This window comes from Rhinolophus sinicus, linkage group LG06 (assembly GCF_036562045.2).
Source record: "Rhinolophus sinicus isolate RSC01 linkage group LG06, ASM3656204v1, whole genome shotgun sequence".
Lineage (NCBI taxonomy): Eukaryota > Metazoa > Chordata > Mammalia > Chiroptera > Rhinolophidae > Rhinolophus > Rhinolophus sinicus.
Genome location: NC_133756.1, coordinates 111124422 through 111145550, shown reverse-complemented (window position 1 = coordinate 111145550; position 21129 = coordinate 111124422). Strand labels below are relative to the sequence as shown.

General features: G+C 36.0%; 1 protein-coding gene across 18 annotated transcripts in view; it reads right to left on the bottom strand.

The window, feature by feature from the left end:
* Positions 1-21129, bottom strand: part of DLG2 (discs large MAGUK scaffold protein 2) — a 1902684-nt gene that overhangs the window by 610799 nt on the left and 1270756 nt on the right. For all 18 annotated transcript variants that reach the window (XM_074335659.1, XM_074335660.1, XM_074335661.1 and 15 more), the window contains one exon: positions 10027-10077. In XM_074335659.1, coding sequence (XP_074191760.1) covers positions 10027-10077 — 51 coding nt within the window. The remainder of the gene's footprint in view (positions 1-10026; positions 10078-21129) is intronic.

The window sequence follows — 21129 nt, the reverse complement described above, 5'->3', positions numbered from 1 at the left end:
TAGCAGAAATTCATAGACTGGAAGGGACACTCAGAAAAGGGCCATGGATGTAGCAGCAGTTACTTGTAAGGAAAAATGACCAAACGATGCATAGGCTGCATTGTCATGTGTAGGGATACAGAACTGTGGGATAATCCTGGAGATGGTTGAAGTGGATGGGAAGAAAAGCACTAAGAATGATTGTGGGCCTGACAGTTGAACTACATCAATTAGGGTTTGTTTAGTTGCACGTAACAAAATCCTCAGCTTTTATCATTTCTCAAGAGCTAGCATTTAGTGACGCAGGTATGATTGCTGGGCCCTATTCTGCGGTGCTCCTTGGGTCTTCGTGTCTCAGTAGTTGCAGGATCCAGTACCTCCATCATGATTCTGAACTCTCAGGATACCCCTGAGTTAGAGTTTTCTGCACCAAACCTCCTTAACCATCCACAGCTTCTTCACACAAGTCATGGAAATAGACCTATTTTGACTGGAAAATTCAGTTTGGGAATAAGAGTTTTATCATTTCTGGGCAAATCTTTTCATCGTAGATTTTGTCTATAAGCTTTTAGTATTAGAAGTACCATTATACTAGCATTTGATATGCTTGTAATGACCAAGGGCCATATCAGAGAAAGATGTGGGTAATAGCATAACCAGAGCTTCCCAGACTAAAACATATATGCGGTTTAGACGAAGTGAGGACACTAAGGCTCAGACTAACGAACTGGAAGAGACCACTTGTTAATACAGAGGGTATGTGAGGTGAAAGAAGGGAAATAACTCAGCTGGGAGCTTATAAAGAAAAATGGAGATGGTTAGAGTCAGCACCTAAATTTAAGCTCAATGCATTTTGTGCTGATTCATCTAAATCACCTCTTTGAGGTATGTTTACTAGTCTCTCCTCAATCCTGAGACTTCGATGCTTACAACTAAAGAAAAGTTAGATTAATGACCCCCTAAATGTCTGCAAACTATATTTCTAACCGTCGATTTTTTTCCTGACATCTGAGTCCAATGGTTAACACTGCAAAGCATTTTCCACATGTGCAAAGATTGTTGATTCCCAAATCAGATAGGTTTCTAGACAGTAGAGACCTAAATTCATAGACCTGTCACTAGCCATTCTCTATATCTGCCACTCTTTTTATTTTATTGGTCTTTTATTTCTGGGAGTTGGAACACAGTAATGGGATACTCTAAGGGAGATGGTATGTGTAAGCTTTGGGGTATTAAGGTTTACTGCAACCTGCCAACATTATTCTACTGGAGAGCTTTGCTTTATGGCCTTACCTTGGTGGTGAGAAACATGATTAGAATTTAGGAAGTTAGAAAATTGAAGCAAGACAACATTTATTCTGAGAATAGTCTATGTCAGTATGATCCTAGGACATGCTTACTTAACAACCTCAGCACCGTTAAATACAACATCAAGATATATTTGTGTAAGTCTGCTTGCAGACAAATTACGATATTTGATTTGAACTGGTCTGGCTAAGAAGAAATTCAGGGAAGGCTCATGAAGCCATTGGATAGAGAGTGGTATCTGGCTGGGTCTTTAGGACAGCCATAACATAGGAAATGGATGCTTCCATTTTTTTTCTCTCTTATCTTCTTTCTCTGGCTCTCTCATAGGAACATTATGATTAGCTCAGTTTGGCTCATGTGTCAGCCTGTGAACGGAGCATCAAATCACTAAGAAAAAATTTAAAAATAAAGATTCTCCATGCTTTACCCCCTGAGATTCTGATTCCCTTGGTATAGGGCAGACCTCAGTATCAGAGTAGAGTTTTTTACTAGCTCACCAGGTAATTCCCAAGAGTAACGCTAGACTAGTCAACTGTGAGACCATAGGTGCTATGACTGGCAGTTTTCCCTAGCACCACATGGTTGGAATGGGGAGAGAAGCTCCCCATAAGAAGGAGGATATTCTTCCTGCCAGTTTTAATGCACAGACAAAACAATTGCTGCTTGCTATATGATATAGAGCAACTGGAAGTGGGAGATCATTAGAATAAAATATTTCAAGGAGGTATCAGAGTATCCAAAGCAAATATCATAGCCTAAAGCTATTGAAAACAAAACACTCTAACTGCTTGTCTAGCCTGGAACTACATTATTATGAGCTAACAAAGAACTAAATATAGACCTACAAATAGCATTGGGTTATTCTAGAGGAAGCTATGGCTCCAAACTCAAGGGCAGATTCCACTGATATACTAAACATGCTTAAAAAATACATCAATTGGGTATGCATGCATTGTGGAGATCACTTAATAAGCTTATCATTTACTACAAATACACACACACACACACACAAGCAGATGCATTTGCCACTTGACCTAGCCTTACAATCATGGTCTGAAGTTGTACCAACAGTGGCATCTTAAAAAACAAAAAAAATGAGGCCTGGATAAGTGTGTGTGTGTGTGTGTGTGTGTGTGTGTGTGTTTCTGTGTGTTTTGTAATAACAAATAATATTGAGCATCTACGATGTTCTACTATCTCTTTTAGGCATTTGACATAAATTATTTTTATTTTACAACAATGCTATATCATAGATATTAGTATTCCATTCATTACTGAAAAAAGACTGACGTTTTAATAGGTTAAGTAATTTGCTCAAGGTCACACAGGAAGTGAGTAATCCTGGATTCAAAATAAGATCTGTCTGAATTCAAAGACTGTTCTTTCCACTATATAAACCTATTTCTGTTTCATAAATTTTGCAATACCTTCCACCAAGCCAATAAAACTTTGATCAAAATACATATATATTAAAAAAATAGTTTGTGTTTGTGTCTAAATATAAACTTATGTTTGGATAGTATCTATGTACTTATATATATACATACACATGCATATATTTCAAACATAGCTAAAATGCACACTAATAATTGGACATACATCAAATATAGAATTAAGAATCCTATCCATAATTAAAATTAATCATAATTAAAATTATTCAACTAAACTAGAATAAGATTGTGCTACAGCTTACTGTATAAAAACTGAAACCGCACCAAATATTATTGGAACTCTGCCTTTTTATTCTTGTTACTATTAATTGAAAATGGCTAAAAAGGCAGGAAAAACTCAGGAATTTAGAAACCCAAAGCCTCTACATTATTTGAAGTAATAGACCCTTAATTCTATTTGAATTTAGGAAGTTTCATCTTTATGAAAAGTCAGTAATGTGAGAGAAAAAATTTGGCCTAAGTGATTCAGACAGTCAATGACATTCTAATTAATTTGATTCCTGGATGAATCTGGATAGTTAGTAGACAGCTTTAATGGGTCCCTTTTAACATGGCAATTCCCAAATACTGTTTTCAAAATTCCCATGTTACCCACTTTATACCCCAACCTTGGTTCACCTATAGGAATTTGCAAGGTACAATCAATCAGTCATTTTTCTCTACCACCGTATAAATCTGTTTGTTTTAGCACGGGTTAAATAATAAGTAACAAAAGTCAATGATTTGCATTTAGGAAGATGCCTCAGATATTTGATTTTTTTTTTTTTTAATTACAAAAGAATATCTCTGACTTGTCAGACAGAGAACATTCAAATAGTATCACATGGCCATACATTCTGTGGCTGTCAGGAAAGCACTCCAAATGTTCTTTCTTTTTTGGAGGCTGGGTGCAGGGGTTGGAGGAGTCGGTAGATAATAAGAGAGTCACTTCAATATCTCTCTGCTACATTGTAGTTATGCATGTTGGTCAGGATTATGGATGCATGATTAATCTATTATCCATGCCGAATCAACTAGTTTCTCTTGAGATAAATCATATTGGGGGTACACAACTTATTAACTTCATACATGGATAATAGAAAAATCACTCAGACTTTGTATATGCAGCTATCTTTGTTAATATCATAAGAGCCCAGGGTGTCAGAAAGGCTTGAAATACCACAGGTGTCCATCGCTGAGAGGCCCAGATTGTGTTAAGAAATTTGTTGGATTATTAGTCTAGGCACCTTTGATATTTTCTGCTCTCTCTGGCACTTTCCCATCCTACAAAAACATTAGAATCTGTTCTTCTAACATTTTAAACATATTTTGAATCATCTTCTCCTCCATCACTTCTGGCAGAATTTAGCAATTAATTGTATGTCTTACATGGCATACCAGCGTCATCTCCTGATTCCTATGGAATGTATACCAAATTATTGCAGTCAAAGTAATCTTTTTGGAACACAAATATGATTATGTCACTTTTCTGCTTAAAATTCTTCAAAGGCTCTCCAGGGCCTTCTTGATAACATTGAAACCCTTCCATATGTTATCCAAGGAATCTACGTTCTCAGCCTTCTCCATCTCTCCAGGCTGGTCTCTCTGAGTCCTACTCATGACGTGAAGGGCAGTCATTCTGACGACATGCAGTTCCTTGAACATATTACTTTTCCATGGGCCCTTGAGCATTTGCACCTGCTGTTCCCTGTCTGAGAGGCCACCTTCTTCCACTGCCTTTTCCATGGCTAGCTTCCTCTCGTCTTTCATAAGCCAGCTCAGGTAGAGTGCTTCAGGGAAGCACCCCATTCTGGGCCAGGTAAACTCAGCACTCTGCTCTTCTTCATGGTTTCTGCCTATGTACTCCTCTGTCAGGCTGTAAAATGCTATGAAACAAGTGTCTTTGTTCAGTAAGTGCTCGACACAAAGGTACATAAGACATTTGTGGCATTTACCATGTAAGGTGTGGCATTCACCATGCAAGAGGCCAATGCATTGAACATTGCTGCTGAAGACGAGTCAAGTCATCAACGTGTCCTCACATTATCTTCAGATTCTTTTTATGTTATCACGGTAATATAAAGAATACTGTAACAAAATTTCGTCCATCAGGGAAATTCATAGGTTATTGAAAAAGATTTTATTCATCCTTTAATGTAAGAAGTTCTCAACTTGTGTGAATTTAGTAAGGGATACCTTGCCCAAAAGGGGAAGTCAAGAAAAGCTTCGTGAAGGAAGTGACACTTGAGCTTAATCTTGAGGATAATCTAACTCAATGGCAATGAGCTTAGGTTTTAGTGTCTGCTGGGCATGGGGTTTAATCCGAGCTCCATCTCTCACTAACATCATCACTCATGACAAGTGATTTTAATTCTGCATCTCAGTGTCCTAATATATAAAAGGGACTTAGCAATATCCACCTCATAGGGATGTTACTAAGTGTGATCAATTATTAAATTAAATGTTACAGAGAGTAAATGTAGAAAATGTGTAAGCTATAAATGTATACAGCAAAGACTGTAAGTTCCTCATCATTGGATATCTGATATCTAACAAAGTAACAACAACAACAAAAAAAAGAAGAAGAGGAAGAAAAGCTGGTATAAAAAAAGTTCTTCCTCGATTAATGTAAATTGTTCATTGAGACTGGGAAGCTATTCTTTTAATAAGCTTCCTCAGTGATTCTGACAACACTTGTGAGAACTACCATGTTAACGTGCAGGAAATGTTAACAATAACAGCTATGCATGCTGTTCTAAATCTTTGTAATAACTCATTTAATCATCACAAGGGCCCTAGGAGTTAATTACAAATACTTTAGCCTCATTTTCACATGTGGAAACTGAGGCACAGAAAGTTCAGTCTTCAGATCAAAGTAACTCAACCAGAAAGTGGTAGAATCAGGATTTAAAGCAGGCAATGTGTCTCTACTTCACTGTCCTTGCCGTGGAAGAACCCAGGCATAATCCATTTGTTGCCAATCTGCGCATATACCACCTTCCAGACTATGTGAGGCAGATTAGGTATAGAAGTGACTATATATTCAAATATAGCATATATTTAGGGGGGACGTTAACATAGTAAACATTAAATAAACAAACAAATACATAGAAAACATGCATTTCAGATATTGGTAAGTGCAATTAAAAGATAAAGCTGTGGAAAGGAAAAAAAGAGTGTGATGGAGATTGTAGTACTAATTTAAATGGGGTGCACAGAGGAGATTTTTTGAGAAGACACTTGAGTAGATATTTAAATAATGAAAAGTCCAAGTTGTGTAAAGTTCTGAAGGGAGATTTTTCCAGGAAGATAAAATAACATATATAAAGGCCTAGAGATGGGAAAGTTTGTGTTTGTTTTGTTTTGTTTTGTTTGTTTGTTTGTTTGTTTTAGGAATGATGAGAAATTCAGCATGGCTAGAGTGAAATATTCAAGGAGTTGGTTGTGAGGACATAATGTTGGAGAGAGAAGAGCAGGGGTCAGATTGTAGAAGGCCTTGGAGGTGATGACAATGAGTGTAATTGTCACCTTTAGAGGGTTTTAAGAATAAAAGTGATCTGGTTTATAATATTTAAAAGATCACTCTGGCTACTTGGAGGAGAAAGAAAAGTTGGCAAAAGTGGAAGTTATTACAGTAGTCCAGGCACGGGATGATATTGGTTTGGACCAAAGGTAGCCCAGGTGGAAAGATGTGATTGATTTTGAAAAATAATTTTATTAGGATTTGCTCTGGATGTCAAGACAAAAGGAATAATTAAGCAAGAATTCTGGGTGGATTTTTTTGGGCCTGAACAATACGAAAAAAAACACAACCAATTAGTTAAGATGAGGCATATTAGGACAGAAGTAGCTTTGGCCCTGAGGGTAGGGAGTGCAGGGAAATCATAAATTCCATTAGGACCATACTAGAGTTGCCAACTGGACAATTAGCTGTCCACATTTAGAGTGCAGGCAGAGGTCATGACTTCAGATTTTGGAATCATCAGTTGGTAGTTGGCATCTATAGCCATGGGTCTGGATGAGATCACCCAGAGAATGAGGAGAGACTGAGGTCTGTGCATTGGGTTTCAAGAGTGCTTCAGCATTTAGAGGTGAAGCTAGCAAGGAGACTGAGAAAGAACACAAATGAGGTGATGAATAAACAGGAAAGTGTTTTGTTCTGGAAGCCAAGAAATTTACATCTTTGAGGAAGGAGGCAATGACTGTTGCATCAAATGCTGCTGAGAAGTCAGTTGGAACTGGGAACTGATACTCGGGTTTAGCAAGATGGAACCAATAGTGATTTTCAGAGGGATGATTTTAGGACTATTGCAGGGATAAAAACATGAAATAAGTTAAAATAAGAAAATGAGGTAATAAAGTGGAGTTAATGAAAATAGATAATTTTCCTAGATTCCCAGTAAAGCAAAATTGAATAATAAAGCAGTAATAGGAGGCGAACACTGGGACAAGGGACTTTGTTTTTTTTTTAAGATGAGAGACATGATATCATATCTGCATTAAATTTATTCAGGAAAAAGTGACAGAGAAATTGATAGTGCAGGAGGGAGCAGAAAAATGCAGGCAATGTCCTTAAATGGACAAGAGGTTACAGAGCCCAGGTCAGGAGTGAAGAGCTGACCTTGGAAATGAGCAAGGAAAATTCCTTCGTTGTAATGGGGAACACACTAGCAGACCTGGTGGTCGAAAAATAAGGCGGTTTTCTTTTAAGTGCTTAGCATTTCTCTAGGACATATGAAAAGAGGTCAACAGCTGACAGTGAGGATGGGGGTGGGCATAGTGTGAGAGATTTTAGGAGAACAAATAAGATGCGGAATCGTTGTGCCAGAGAATTAGAAAGTGATTTTTCTAAAGAAATGTATAAGAATTGCTAAGATGTTTTGAGGTTTCATTTGAAATCAATAGTTATCATTTTTAAGTGAGATGAGTGAGTGCTTCTCTAGCATGTTCAGTTGCCCAGGTGCTGGCATGAAGTAGGAAGGTGCTAATTTAACCAGAGACGAGGTTTTGTTGGATGAATGCAAAAAAAGAGGAGAAAAAAATGTTGAGTATATGAGAGGGAGAATTAGAAAATGTGCTACGTTGGAAGGGAATGGAGTGCATAAAGAAGGGTGACAGCTAGAGGGAAATTATGAAATCAGTGATTCAAGGTCCCAACTGGGTTGAAGACTTTTTGGGCTGGGGTACTAGAATAAATGATCAGGACAGAGAAGAGGTAGTGTTCAGAGAAGATGATGTTTAACGCAGAGATTTGGGGGATGGGTGCAATGAGTAGCCATGACAAGGTTGAGAGCAGGACTGGAAACCCTAGGTCAGGAAGTGAGGGAGGTGAGATGACCTGCTAGAAAATTAAGCAAGTTAAGTGTCAGACCCAGACTCGAACCCACAATTGTCAGATTCCTACTGAATGTTGTACCTTTCAACAACATTAACTTCTAACTATATCTTGACCTATAAAACCAGGGTAACTAAATGGCACTATATTCAAGATGTTTATGTGTATGGAGTATAAGACAAGAGAAGGGTTGGCCTCACAAGTTGGAGATCTGTGCAGTTAAACAGGGCCCGGCACGTAGAAGGCCCACTTTGGTTTAATGCACTGCTGGTTCCATCTTTTAATTCTTACTATTTTTTAAACGAGGGCATCACATTTTTATTTTGTACTGCACCCCACAAATTATATAGCCAGTTCTGGACAGAAGATTAGTGATTTAGAAGGAAAAATGTGTTCTTTTCTCTCATTTGGACTAATTTTCCATAAGCTTCACTTTTCTCCATTAAGCATGCCATTAAAAATTTATCAGGGTTCATAATGGATGTTTTAAAGTACCCATCTGTCAAACATTTACCTTTTAATGTAAATTTCCTTTTAAAATCACTCATATTCTATAAAAATTAGGCTGAGAATGATAAAGTCCCTGACTTAGGAAAGTGAATTATCAGCAAACTTAAAATAAAATATAAATTTTAAGTGTATGTCTAGAGTGTGAATTCATATTTGAGTGATAGCTTAGGAAAAATACTTATATTTTTATTTCTCATTATAAATGCAATATATGTTTGTTATGGAAGATTTAGGTAATAAACATAAATAACAGTATGAAACTAAAAATCACCCCAAAATCCTTAACAAGAGTTAACCACTTTTAACATTTTGATGTATTTCCTCCTAGGCTTTATGTACATATTTACGAATGTATATTATGCATGTATACCTTTGTTTATGTTTATTGGATTATATATTAAATACCATTTTAAAAACTTGATTTTTCATTTAATTATAGTCTACTTACACTTCTATCCTTATAATTAAATATTTTTAAAATACTACTACATTAGAATTTAATACAATTTTCTGTTATATAGACACACGCATATAATAATGTATTATTAAACATTTGTCTCTTTTAATCTTTACTATTATAATTGAGACCAATATGAATATTCTTTGTGAATTGTATATTTCAATAAATACAATTTCTGGTCCAAAAGAGTGTTGATTTTAAGGCTTTTGCTACAATCTTCTAAATTATTTTTTTACGATTACACCAATATCCAAACCCTTTCAATGACAGTGAATGTTAACCTTCCTTTTAATTTTTTTGCCAGTTGGGTAGATAAAAAGTGTTTAGAAGCATTGTTTTCTTTGTTTGTTAATAAGGTTTAACAGGTTTTTGTATGTTATCAGCCTTTTCTTTTTTAATGAATGCCGTGTTAGTGTCTTTGGTCATTTTTTTTCCCAGGTAGTCTTTGACCTTTCTCTTACTGTTTTGTAAACTATATATTAGGGTTGTGTCGCGCAGAATTTCCCTTATTTTTCAAAGCTTTGCCAAGGCTTCAGCAGCATATTTGCAGAGCTCTGCAGGGATCCTGTACTTTTCTCTGTAGGGGTGGTTTTAGAATCTATCACTTGTTTTTGTAAATTAAAAAATCTATGAAAATGGTTGTTATGAAGATAGTACTAATATCATATAAATGAAAATATTTTGTGATGTATCTAAAAATGTATGGCAAAACATCAATAATGAAAAAAATAGGAAAAAAGTACTGCACTAGCTCACTGAACATTTCTGTCTTTCCCATTCATTTCTCCAAATCCTGGCAATGCAATCTACATACTGAACATTCTGGTTATTTGGTCTGCTTGTCTTCATCCCGTCCAAAACAAGCATTTCATTAATATTCTCATTGTGAGTCCTTTTTGAAACTTCCAGGGTATAATACACAACTGAGTGATTTCACAAGACAACCCATTAGGTGCAGAACAAAGAAGGCAAGATTGGGATTTGGATTATTGGAGTTTTCTTACCCTCTCCAAAGTAATTTCTTCAAACTCATATTCAATTTCTGTTCCATTGACCTGTAAATAGAAAAGAAGAAAGAGAACGATTAAATACATCTTGAGGTAGAGACAACTTCATTTTTCATAACATTTGGGGGTTAAGTTTCATTCTGGCTATGGATAAATCACACTTACTTGATGTTTGTGATGGTATGTTTTTATGTAAATAAAATATAACCCAAGCTATTCTAAAATACATGAATGAGACTCTACCAAAACAACCAAAAAAAAAAAAAAAAAAAAAAAAATCAAAGCCTATTGCATCCCTTAGTATTTTGTAATGTTTTGGGGAGAGAGAACAATGCAAAATATGCATTGTGAGTTTACAAAGAATACACCACCTAGAAACAATGTTATAGTTACAAGGGAAATACTTTCCTAATCTGTTTAAAAATTTCCATGACTAAACACTAAAATATCACCTTAAAAATCAGTGGTAAGGGCAGCACAACCACATGTTATTTTTTGCTGTAAAGTATCATTAAGAATAACCATGTCATATAAGAAAGTTTTTTTCTTTATTGGCTCAAGCTCAGGTAATTCATCCCTATCATTCTCTTGTTATGTTTATTAGGAAGCCCCGGACCATGTAACCATGCCCATGTAATTCAGTAGCAATGACAGAAGAGCAAAGTAGGACATGTTTGAAATTCTTAGTGAGATACTGTTTTAACCATCCAACCAGCCCTGAATTGATTTGGACTTACAGAGAGAAATACATTTTAAATATAGCCAAGCCAATGTCATGGTTTCCACAGATGTGCATACAGAATATACAAAGAGTTGCTTTAAAATAATCTAACAAATATTCAATTCCCACTTGCATCTATCACAGAGTCCTTCTCAGCCAGGCAAAACTTCTGAGCAAAAATGTTCTGGAATTGGTTGTTTCTTTTTTCGTACATGTGTCCTGGCAATATCATTAGCATTTAGGAATCATCTAGAAAGACTAATTTTTAACTACAAAGCAATAATTTTTGTAGGATTCTAACGTCAGTTGGTTTTCCCTTCTTTAGAAGAATTTAAATATAGTTTTTGCAGATTGAGCGTTCTATATAGGCAAGGATCAGAAAGCCAACCATAGAGTCTGGTAAGAAAGAACTGATGAAGGAAAAAAAATAAAAATAAATAGAAAAGGAGTGAATGAATGACTGGCTGAAATAAGTACATTATTTATTTAGCTGACTTATTAACACAGATATTTATGAATTCTCTTCCATAAGGAGTTGGGAGGTAGTCACATTAACTGAAGGTGTAATTGCAACTAGAATCAGCAAATACAAAGGCTGACAATAGATGTTACTTATGTGGGTCCACTTGAAGCATGTTTTTGATTTTCTAATTAAATGAGCTAATTGGTGAATCACATTTGACTGTGTTACTACATTATCAAATAACCCTAAACCAAATTTGATTTTCTGGGCTTCAGCCACTTAATGAGTCATAGAAGCGGAGTTGATGTTAGAAAGCTTTAGCAGCTTTATGGAGGCTTTCATTCTTCACATGAAAAAGTACAAACCCAAACTAAAATTCCCTGTATGTGTGTGCTTCCATGTTAATTATTTTTACAACATTCTTTAGTTGAAAGAGGGAGAACAGAAAGAGAAGATTGAATTAATGTGATGTTTTAATTCTCGGTATGGCTCTGTGAAGCATTTCTTTGCTTCAGAGCTTCTCTAGAGAGAAGCTCTTCACATTATTAAAGAGTGGCAAACTGGGGAGAAAAAAACAAAACAAAAAACCAAAAACAAAACCAAAACAACTTCAAAGAGAAGAAAACAAGCCTCTGATAATAAAATCTAAAATCTCAGGGTGAAAGAAATTCTGTTAGGAAGTGCTTAAAAGGCAATATATATTTTATTGGCATATATTGCCTAATGGTAGCCTACCAAAATCTTTGGTTAACTTTTCTATGATCATATGTGCTGACTTTTAGATTCTAGAAGCATTATGTGTACATATGTTAATTGGTATTTGAAGGTTTCTTGGTCAGCTAGATGAACTATTGCAGGCTTATATTGACTTTATAGGTATTTACTTTTCAACCCAAGAAAGTAACGCCATTTGCCTAATTCCAAAGTATCTAGGGTATCTTCATAAGAAAGGACAAAGTCATCTGGGGTCCGATGTAACCTTGCTTTTAAAAGAAAGCATCCCATGACTACAGCAGGTTTGAGTGAAATTATAAAGGAGTGAAAGGTTTTTAGTTTAGGTGAGGCGATATTGCAACCTTTTAATTGAGAAGCATTTAATACATAGTATCCCAAGAGCCAGTGTGGGAGTTCAGGAAAGACAGTTAAGAGGTCCTAGTGTCTATTCTTTCATCAGGAGGAGAGCATCATCTATGTTCTGACTAAGGACCCCTAAGAAAAGATATTCTACAACCTTCCTTGGCAAAGACCTTGGCGGGAAGGAGAAGATAGAAAGAAGAACTAAGAATACCCCCATTGAAGACATTCATACAAATTTAGTGACTTTTCAAATGAGTATACCAATATAATATTCTTTAAATGTCTTTCCACATTTATTTAGAGGAGTGGCTGCTTATCAAGTGGTAAAGAGCCAAGAAGTATGAACACTAATTCCCTCCTAGACATAAATTTGTGTATTCTCAACAAAACAAGACAAAATAAATAAATAAATAAAGCAAAACAAAACAAAACAAAAAAACCCTTCATCATCTTCTGGGGGTTTTACAGACGATTTATTGTCTGAACTTGCGTGGTGGTCTCACTCTAGCCTCCATCAGTTTATCAATATATGCTTTTCTTTTTTTTTTTTTTTTTTTTTAATTAGTTTCAGGTGCACAAGACAAAGCAAAACTTAGACATTTATCATTTATATCCCTCACACTGTGTGAACCCCCCTCCCCCCATCCACTATCCCTCTGCTTTTCAATTCGCAAAGCTCTCTTCCTAAAAAAGAGTACTGCTAAATACAGTTTCTGTTGCTCTTGACCAGTAATGTTTCCTGTGGTATTGAAACACCCAAGCAATGTTTAATGTTCCTAATAGTTTGGGGTCTGGACAGCGGCATGGCTAAGGTTCCTGTTATTCCAGCTCTGCCCTGACCATCATTTATAGTCTTCCCTCGAACTTACCACTAGAAGTGAGAGGACTGGCAGTTTTGTAGACATGGAGGGTCAATAAAGTAGACGGAATTTCCCAGTTTTGAAAAGTCTGTTTTTCTTCAAATACATGATTTTTTTTTTAAGCTAATGGTTCTGTGGTGACAGCTGGTAGGTTTCTACGGTGGCCAGAAAATCAAATTAATGCTACATATTGTCCTGTACTGTTCTAGGCATGAAGCCTTCCTGGCAACACAGGGAAGTTAAAACAAGAGAGTGACCCACTCGCATTCAAATTTGGTGTTTATAGTTTTAATTTCATAAACTTTGAATGCTTTACATGGTTTTTTTTTTCTTCTCTGACCGCCTTTAGTCAATTTCACTGCCTTTTTCCCCCCTTCAGTGCTATAGTAATCACCTGCCTGAATTAAGATATAATTTGATTTTGAGATCTATTTTTATTTCCTGAAAAAGAGGATTTTCATGAATAATACATGTGAACTATTCCATGTTTTAGTACTCTTTAATTGGAATCTTAAGTAATGATTTCTCTATTTTTTCCATTCTTTGCTACATTTGTAACTTTATTAAAGCGACCAGTGTGTCAAAATCTGCAACGAATGAAGTTTTATACAGCCCCATATCACATATAGAAATATATGTGTTGAAACAGAAATATTAGAGCTTCTTAAGACTAAACACAATTCCACCCAATGAACAATTACTGGGCACACATGATGTGCCACATGGTATGACAGCTACTAAGGAAATAAACATTTTAAGATACGATATCTATTCTCAAGAAACATACAGACCTCAAACAGGCACAAAACACAAACATATTAAGGCTTCCTAGAAGTTGATATCCAATATACAAAACAGAGAGGCGGACTAGAGTCCCACTGACACCGCATGTAAGATCATACAGACCTATTTACTATTTGTTAAATACAATAAGTCCTCACTTAACATCTGTGATAAGTTCTGCAACTTTAAGTGAAATGACATATAATGAAACAGATTTTACCATAAGGTAATTGATATAAACCAGAGTTAAATTCTTATTGCATCTTGTCAACATTGTAATGAAATGATGTCGAAAAAAACGACATAATTTGGGGCCCTGCTGTATATAGAGTTAATTCCTTAGTAGTATAGTATATGATAAATGATATACAACTTTTGCCCTTTATTATAAGTAATTATGATATAATAAACACAACTTATCTCTGAATCTGTTCTAGGTACTTATTCCACGGAATCTTGGCTGCAAACATCTTTGCGGCAAACATTTTCAAGGCATAATTAACTGGCCATAAAGGCAACTTTGCCACAAAAAAGATAAAAGAACTCATTAACAGTTTAGGGTTTTTTTTTGTTTGCTTGTTCGGTTTTATTTTTCCATTGAGGAATCAATCAACCAAGTTCAGCAGGTTTTACGTATTTAAGCTAGCTGTCAGTTTGGTGTCATTTCTCCGTTGAGGAAATTCTTAACAGCTACTCCCACTTTTATGTCATATATAAACCTTAGCTAGCTCTTCCAATGGTCTGTAGAGTGATGAGTAGGCATGGCAGTGGTGATTTTTAAATAGTTAGCATGTCTTCTGGATGACGATAATTTGTCTTAAGAGTTGGTTTCTTATTTTGAAACACATTACCTTGGGAGAAGAAAGAGGCTTGAGGGCCCTCTTTGAGGGTGCAGATTTAGTTGAATCCACATTTCCCATAGACCAGAACAAGTGCTTAGGTACAACTCACAAAATGAAATCAGTTATTTGAGCAGTTTTGCCATGAATCTACACACATTTTAAATGAAGTTTTTAATTTTGTTATTCATGTTTTCATGTTTCATTATAATGACTAGAAAAGTCCTTTTTAATATCCCTCTTTTGTTTCATATATATATATATATATTTAGTAAGTTGCATATATATATATATGCAACTTACTAAAAATAAGTTGCAACTTAATATATATATGTATGTACATATATATATATATATATATATATATATATATATATATATTAAGTTACAACTTATTTTTAGTAAGTTGCATATATTTTTACAGCAGAATTGTTTTATAGCCAATTAGTTATTTGGCAAAAATATTTGTGGCACAAATGATTGCTGCAGATATGTTTATGGCAAAGATGCTTATGGCAAAAATACCAGACACACTGTGAATGTTATGCTTTTAATATTCTATAAAATTGCTGTTGGACTTTGGGAAGAATGTGATGATCATGGAGACTAAGTGACCTGGTTTCCATGGCCTCTTGCCACTCTCAGACCAAGACAGGACTGATATTATTACCCTGCCTCATCTGTGGCCACAGCACGTAACACACTGTCTAGCACTCAGATGTACAGCGACTACGTGAATGAGGAAATTTTAAAAAATGATGAATCAACAAATGAGATTTGTGAGATGGGTAAAGTCTGATGCTCTCAATGAAGACTCTGCTTGCTAATGGGATTGTAGGGCCCAGGCCTTTTGGCATTCCGAGCTTTGATACACTTACCTCCAAGATCAGTTCTTTCCAGGATCCCTTACTGCACAATCACAACCTTCCTCCAATGCTCCAGTAACTACACACACACACACACACACACACACACACACACACACCACACACTTGTTTGCATTCCTCTTACTTAGTATGTTGCCAATATCAGTATTTATCCTTCTCTCCTTTTGGAAGAACTTTTACAACATATATGTCATGATGTTTTAGGCTATCCTTACACTGAATCTGCTGTGTGCCACTCTTAATGCTCAGTAGATAATTACATGAGTTCCAGAGTGAAAACCAAAAACAAAAAACAGGCACACCCAAAAAAACAGATGTGAGTCCTAGTCCCAATATTTATGAGATGTATGAATGTGGGCAATATTCTTAATCTCTCAAATCCTTAATTGCCTTAATTGTCTCATGTGTAGAATGGTACTCACAAGTACTTCCCTCATATCTCATTGTGACGGTCAAATTAGATAATTTATGTGAAACAGCACACATCTTAAGTGATAAAGAAATTTTAGCTATAATGCTACACAATTCTCTTCATGAAATTGTTGGGAGGAATAAATTAGATTACACATAGTAGCTGCTTGGCACATAGTAGGTCTTCAACAGTGAGATAAATTTTAATGAGTTCTGGATTACCACTCTGCAAGATCCACAAGATTTATTTGATCAGATATCGGATGTTTGCTAATTTCTTCAATAATATATCACTTACTAAGCAAACAGACTTGCTTTCTTCTACACAATCTACTAAAAGCCTTTTTAACCCAAACGCTTCTTTTCTGAACCTATCAACAATGTACTGCCTTGTAGATCGGAATCATCTTAGTTTTCTCTCCTAAATCAGGTCAGTGTGGCCTTCACTCAAAACATTACCTCAATTGGACTTTCTGCCTCCCAATCTTCTGTCCACTCACTCTTGCATTTTCTATTTAATATTCTCTTGTCCAATGTTGACCATTATGTCCCTCTGCTATTGACACTTACTTCCCTCAGGCTGCTCTCATTGTATTCCTTGTATTACTATCTCATGAGTGCACAAAAATTATACTCATTTTTGCACCACTGTAGCTTCTGGCACCAAGCTTCCTCCATAGTAAGTCTCCAGAAGAAGGCTTAGAACCAAGTCACCTGAGAACTCCAAACATTGAATCATCTTTAAATTATTTTCCAACTTCAAGTAAGTATAGGCAGCCTTCCCCATTGCTGTCTTTCCCTAGGAAACGTGACTTGAATTAATCCCTCTATCTCAGGACATTTTTTACATGCATGCATTGGTAATTTCTAATTTAAATAATGCACTAAAACATTAGTCTAACATTTATTGAGCACCGATGGTATGTTAGGTAGAAGGATAAGCCCTGGAACTACAAAGATAAGTGAGATATAGCTCGTGCCCTCAAATACTTAGTCTAGCAGAGAGAGACAAATGAAAACTTGCAACAAAGTAATGTGGGCCCTGTGGCAGTTTCCCGTAGACTATAGCAGCTGCAGAGTGACACAGAGGATGGGACAGATGATTATACCTGAAGGAAGTAAGAAAAGGCTTCATAGAGGAGGTGGCATGAACTGTGTTCATGGGCAGGTATTCACAGAATGAGTAGAAAAGAGACGGGCTTACCAAGGCATAGGGGGCAGCAGTAACTACTTCTTTAGAGTCCTTGGCTGGAGAAACCACTGGCCTTAGAGTCAGAAGACATATATTACAGCCTTCTTTTTTAAAAAATTTTATTGGACAATAGTGTGTTTCTCCAGGGCCCATCAGCTCCAAGTCATTGCCTTCAATCTAGCTGTGGAGGGCACAGCTCTCTGGGCCATGTGGGAATCGAACCGGCAACCCTGTTATTCAGAGCTCACGCTCTAACCAACTGAACCACCCGACCACCCCTGTATCACAGTCTTGATTCAGTGGTTTCAGGTGCTAGACATGGTGTGGTGCTTCGATTTTCTCAGGCAGACACATGATTTCTGAGATCCTGCCTAGCTCTGACTTTTCTAGCATCAGGGTTTTCCTTTCCATCTACTGTTTAACTTGTAATTACTTTGTCTATCAGCTTAACAGGTACACCTGCCCAAATTTCATTATGGATTTTTCTATTAATCTCGATTCCAAAGATCTCAATCAACAGCCCGTAAGCCTACCAACTGCTAGCTCTCTAAACTCCATGTATGTCTGCCATACCCTTTCTTTTCAATCTATAAGCTTCTCCATCAGGGAGGAAACTAAAGGGCAGCATCACTCACTCTGGCTCCACTCAAGGACATCGCCAGCAGAACTTTCCCCATTTCTACTCCCCAAAGATCTCAAGGCTTCTGGGAGACATAAATGGTAGCATTTTCTTTTTTGAAAAAGAAAAAGAGGTAAGGGAGTTTTGCTTTATTGTAAGTCAAAACAAAGAACCCCTGGAAAAGGCTGATGTTCATTATCTCCATCCTTTTATCACCTTTAACTTTAAATGTCTCTACTGAATGAATGAAAAACAATCAAGTTCTGAAAAAGTTAAAAGTCAACCTACCAGCACGGCAGCTATAATCAGAATGAGAGCATCATGCTACAAAGTCTGGAAGTTCGCAGCACGCGGCTAAGCTGTGCATCACTTTCTTTAACTAATATCCCTTCTCCTAGAGTATCTCCACTGCCTAAAATTGTGCTCTCTTTGCATGTTAAGAGGAATTATCACACAGAAATGAAAAGCTTAGATTCTGGAATCTAAGAGGTCTGAATTCCAGTACCAGTTCTGTCACTAACAAGCTGTTAGAATTCTTTTTTTTAAAACGTATTATACACATTTGACTGTCAATATTGTTCATTTTAACACTCAAAGTAAGCAAAAGCTTTTCTGTTTAAGCTTTGTAAAGCACCTGTTTATATCTAATGTAGGCATGTGGTTTTTTGATGAATGCTATTCAGTTATAATGAGATTGGTTTAAAAATATGCAGTTTTATAAGAAGCTAATAATAGTATTGCTTGCTTTTAACAAGCGCTCACAAATATGATAATTATTGATATTCTCAGTTAAGATTCTAATATTTGTAAGAGCACTGTTACTATTATTTAACTAAAAGTGTTATATAAATAAGCACTGATTTCAAGTTACAACTTCTAATCTTAATTAAATAAACTTCTGAGTTCAGTGAACTGCTAAATCATAGCTCCCACGAACTGGAGAAAAAAATCAGTATCCTATAATCTGGTCCATTCTTAAACAATTTTCTTTCAGTTTTGTTGTTTTCTCTGCTTCTGTTATCAAGACTACGATACCAGAACACTGGGTCTAGAAAAGTGATCATAGGCAATAATTACTATGTGTGCTTTTTTTTTCATTTAATTAAGAAACATAGCACTTTTCAATTAAGTATCTTTTTACATGTAAAACTGTGATTTTTTAATTTTTGTTTTCTATTTCTGTCAAGAGAAATCAAAGAAAATAGGTTAGGGTTCTTACATGTATAGAAAGAGTCATTTTATATATACAAAGTTGTCTTGATTAAAGGCTTCTGTAATGAAGGGAAAATAACTTTAAGTTCTGAACTGAAAATAACTTAAGTTGTGAACTGGGTTTGCCTCTGATTGGGAAACGGTATATTTCTGCCCAGCTTTGCTCCCTTGCTTTGCACCATGTGCCGGATGGTGTAATAACAGGTGGTTTTATTGTTTTTACTTGCTCCAAACTGAGGCAGGCTGTTTTCTTCTTTGGGTTTAAATATTCCATAAGTTTGAACATGTTCTCTGAGACTGGAAAATGGGGTTAAGAATGCAATCCATTAATAGTGAAGGTATCATACACCAGGTCTGTTTTTCCTATCTAGCCCCTTGCGTTACCTCACCACTCCCATTTACAAACCACTTACCTATTCAATTATAAGCGAAGTGTCCAATAGAATCAAGAACTCAAATTACATGGCCAAAAGGTTCAGAGAAACAAAAACTAAGTGAGTGATGAACTGTAAGATGAGATTTCACAAATATGACGACGTAAGCAGATAGCCGAGGGTATTTTCTTTCATTTGGGTGTAATACAACTACAGTATTAGGCAGAATATCAGTGTCATCCATTTCTGCATCCTCGTCTTCTCTCTTCTAACCCCTGCAATCTTGTTTGTGTTCCACCACCATACAAAAGCTGAGATCTTAAAAGGCAACAAAGACTTTTCTACAATGGAATACAATGATTTTTACCTTGATTCTCCCTGGCTTTCAAGCAGTCTTTGACACTCTGGAGTGACTACCACTTGAAACTTCCATTTCCTCTGTCACATGGTCAATATCTCTATTGCTTCTTCTCTACTGCTGTGTCCACAGCATTGATGCCCCTTTTTTTCCCTCTTGCCAGATATGAGTATTCACCAAGGTCTGCCCCTTATCGTTAAACAAACTTTACCTGAATTTTCATCTCATTCAACTTTTATTTTCTAAATAAATGCCCTACTATCACCCCAGTCTCAATAAGTCTAAAACAGAACTAATCATCTTGCTTAATTATAACCATCATTTCCGCCAGTCCACTCTGTTATGTCTGCGAAGGGAATGCTATTTTTCATTTACATCCTTTACATTTGTTATCAACACTCAACCACTTATTTCAAATCCTTATTCTTACTTTCTTAAGACCACTGACATAATTTCTTGAAAATATTTCTAGGATTTTTTTCAATATCAGTCTTTTTAAAATATTTTTGAGATTTATCTTCCTAAAAAGCAATGTTTTCATCATGTACTTTTGCTGTTCAAGTAGCATTAAATATTTTTTCTTTATCCTTCAGCAACATTCCAGACCACTACCAGCTCTCCTCATCCTAGCTTTCTAGCTACAGACCCTATTTCTTATATTCTAAAACATTTCTAGTCACGTAATCGTGCTGAACTCACATGAAGAAACTCCTCTCTTTGGTTATCTTTATTAATTCATATATGCCACCCTAAACATCTTTATTTAATCTATGCTTACTGAAACCCTAATTAATTTAGAAAACTATTTGGAAGGCCTACAACTTCCCAGGTACTACGCGTACGTTGGGTCCTAGGGATACAGTAGTAAACAAAACCAAGCCCCTGCCCTCATGGAGCTACATTCTGTCTGGGGATATGAGAAGCTTCCTTCCTGTCAGCCAAAGGCTGTCACTTCCATAAAATCAAACGCTTTCTCTTGCAATCCCTTGAAAAGCATCACTCCATTCTCTATGAACCCCCCCACATGTTAATAACAATGATTACTTCTAATAATGCTGATTCTGCTTTTGGTTAAGAATCGACTACATGACAGGCACTACCATAAATTGATCTAATAATTACAATAATTTTGAGAGCTAGAGATTTTAATGGTAATTTACTATGGAGAAAGCCAAGTTTCTAAGTTAAACAAGTTCTCCAAGTTTACACAGCCATAAACAACATGAAACTAGGACTGTCTTGTCCATCCTTCTCATTACTTAGTGGTGGGAAGTAGGTGCTCAATACAAATTTACTGAACAAAA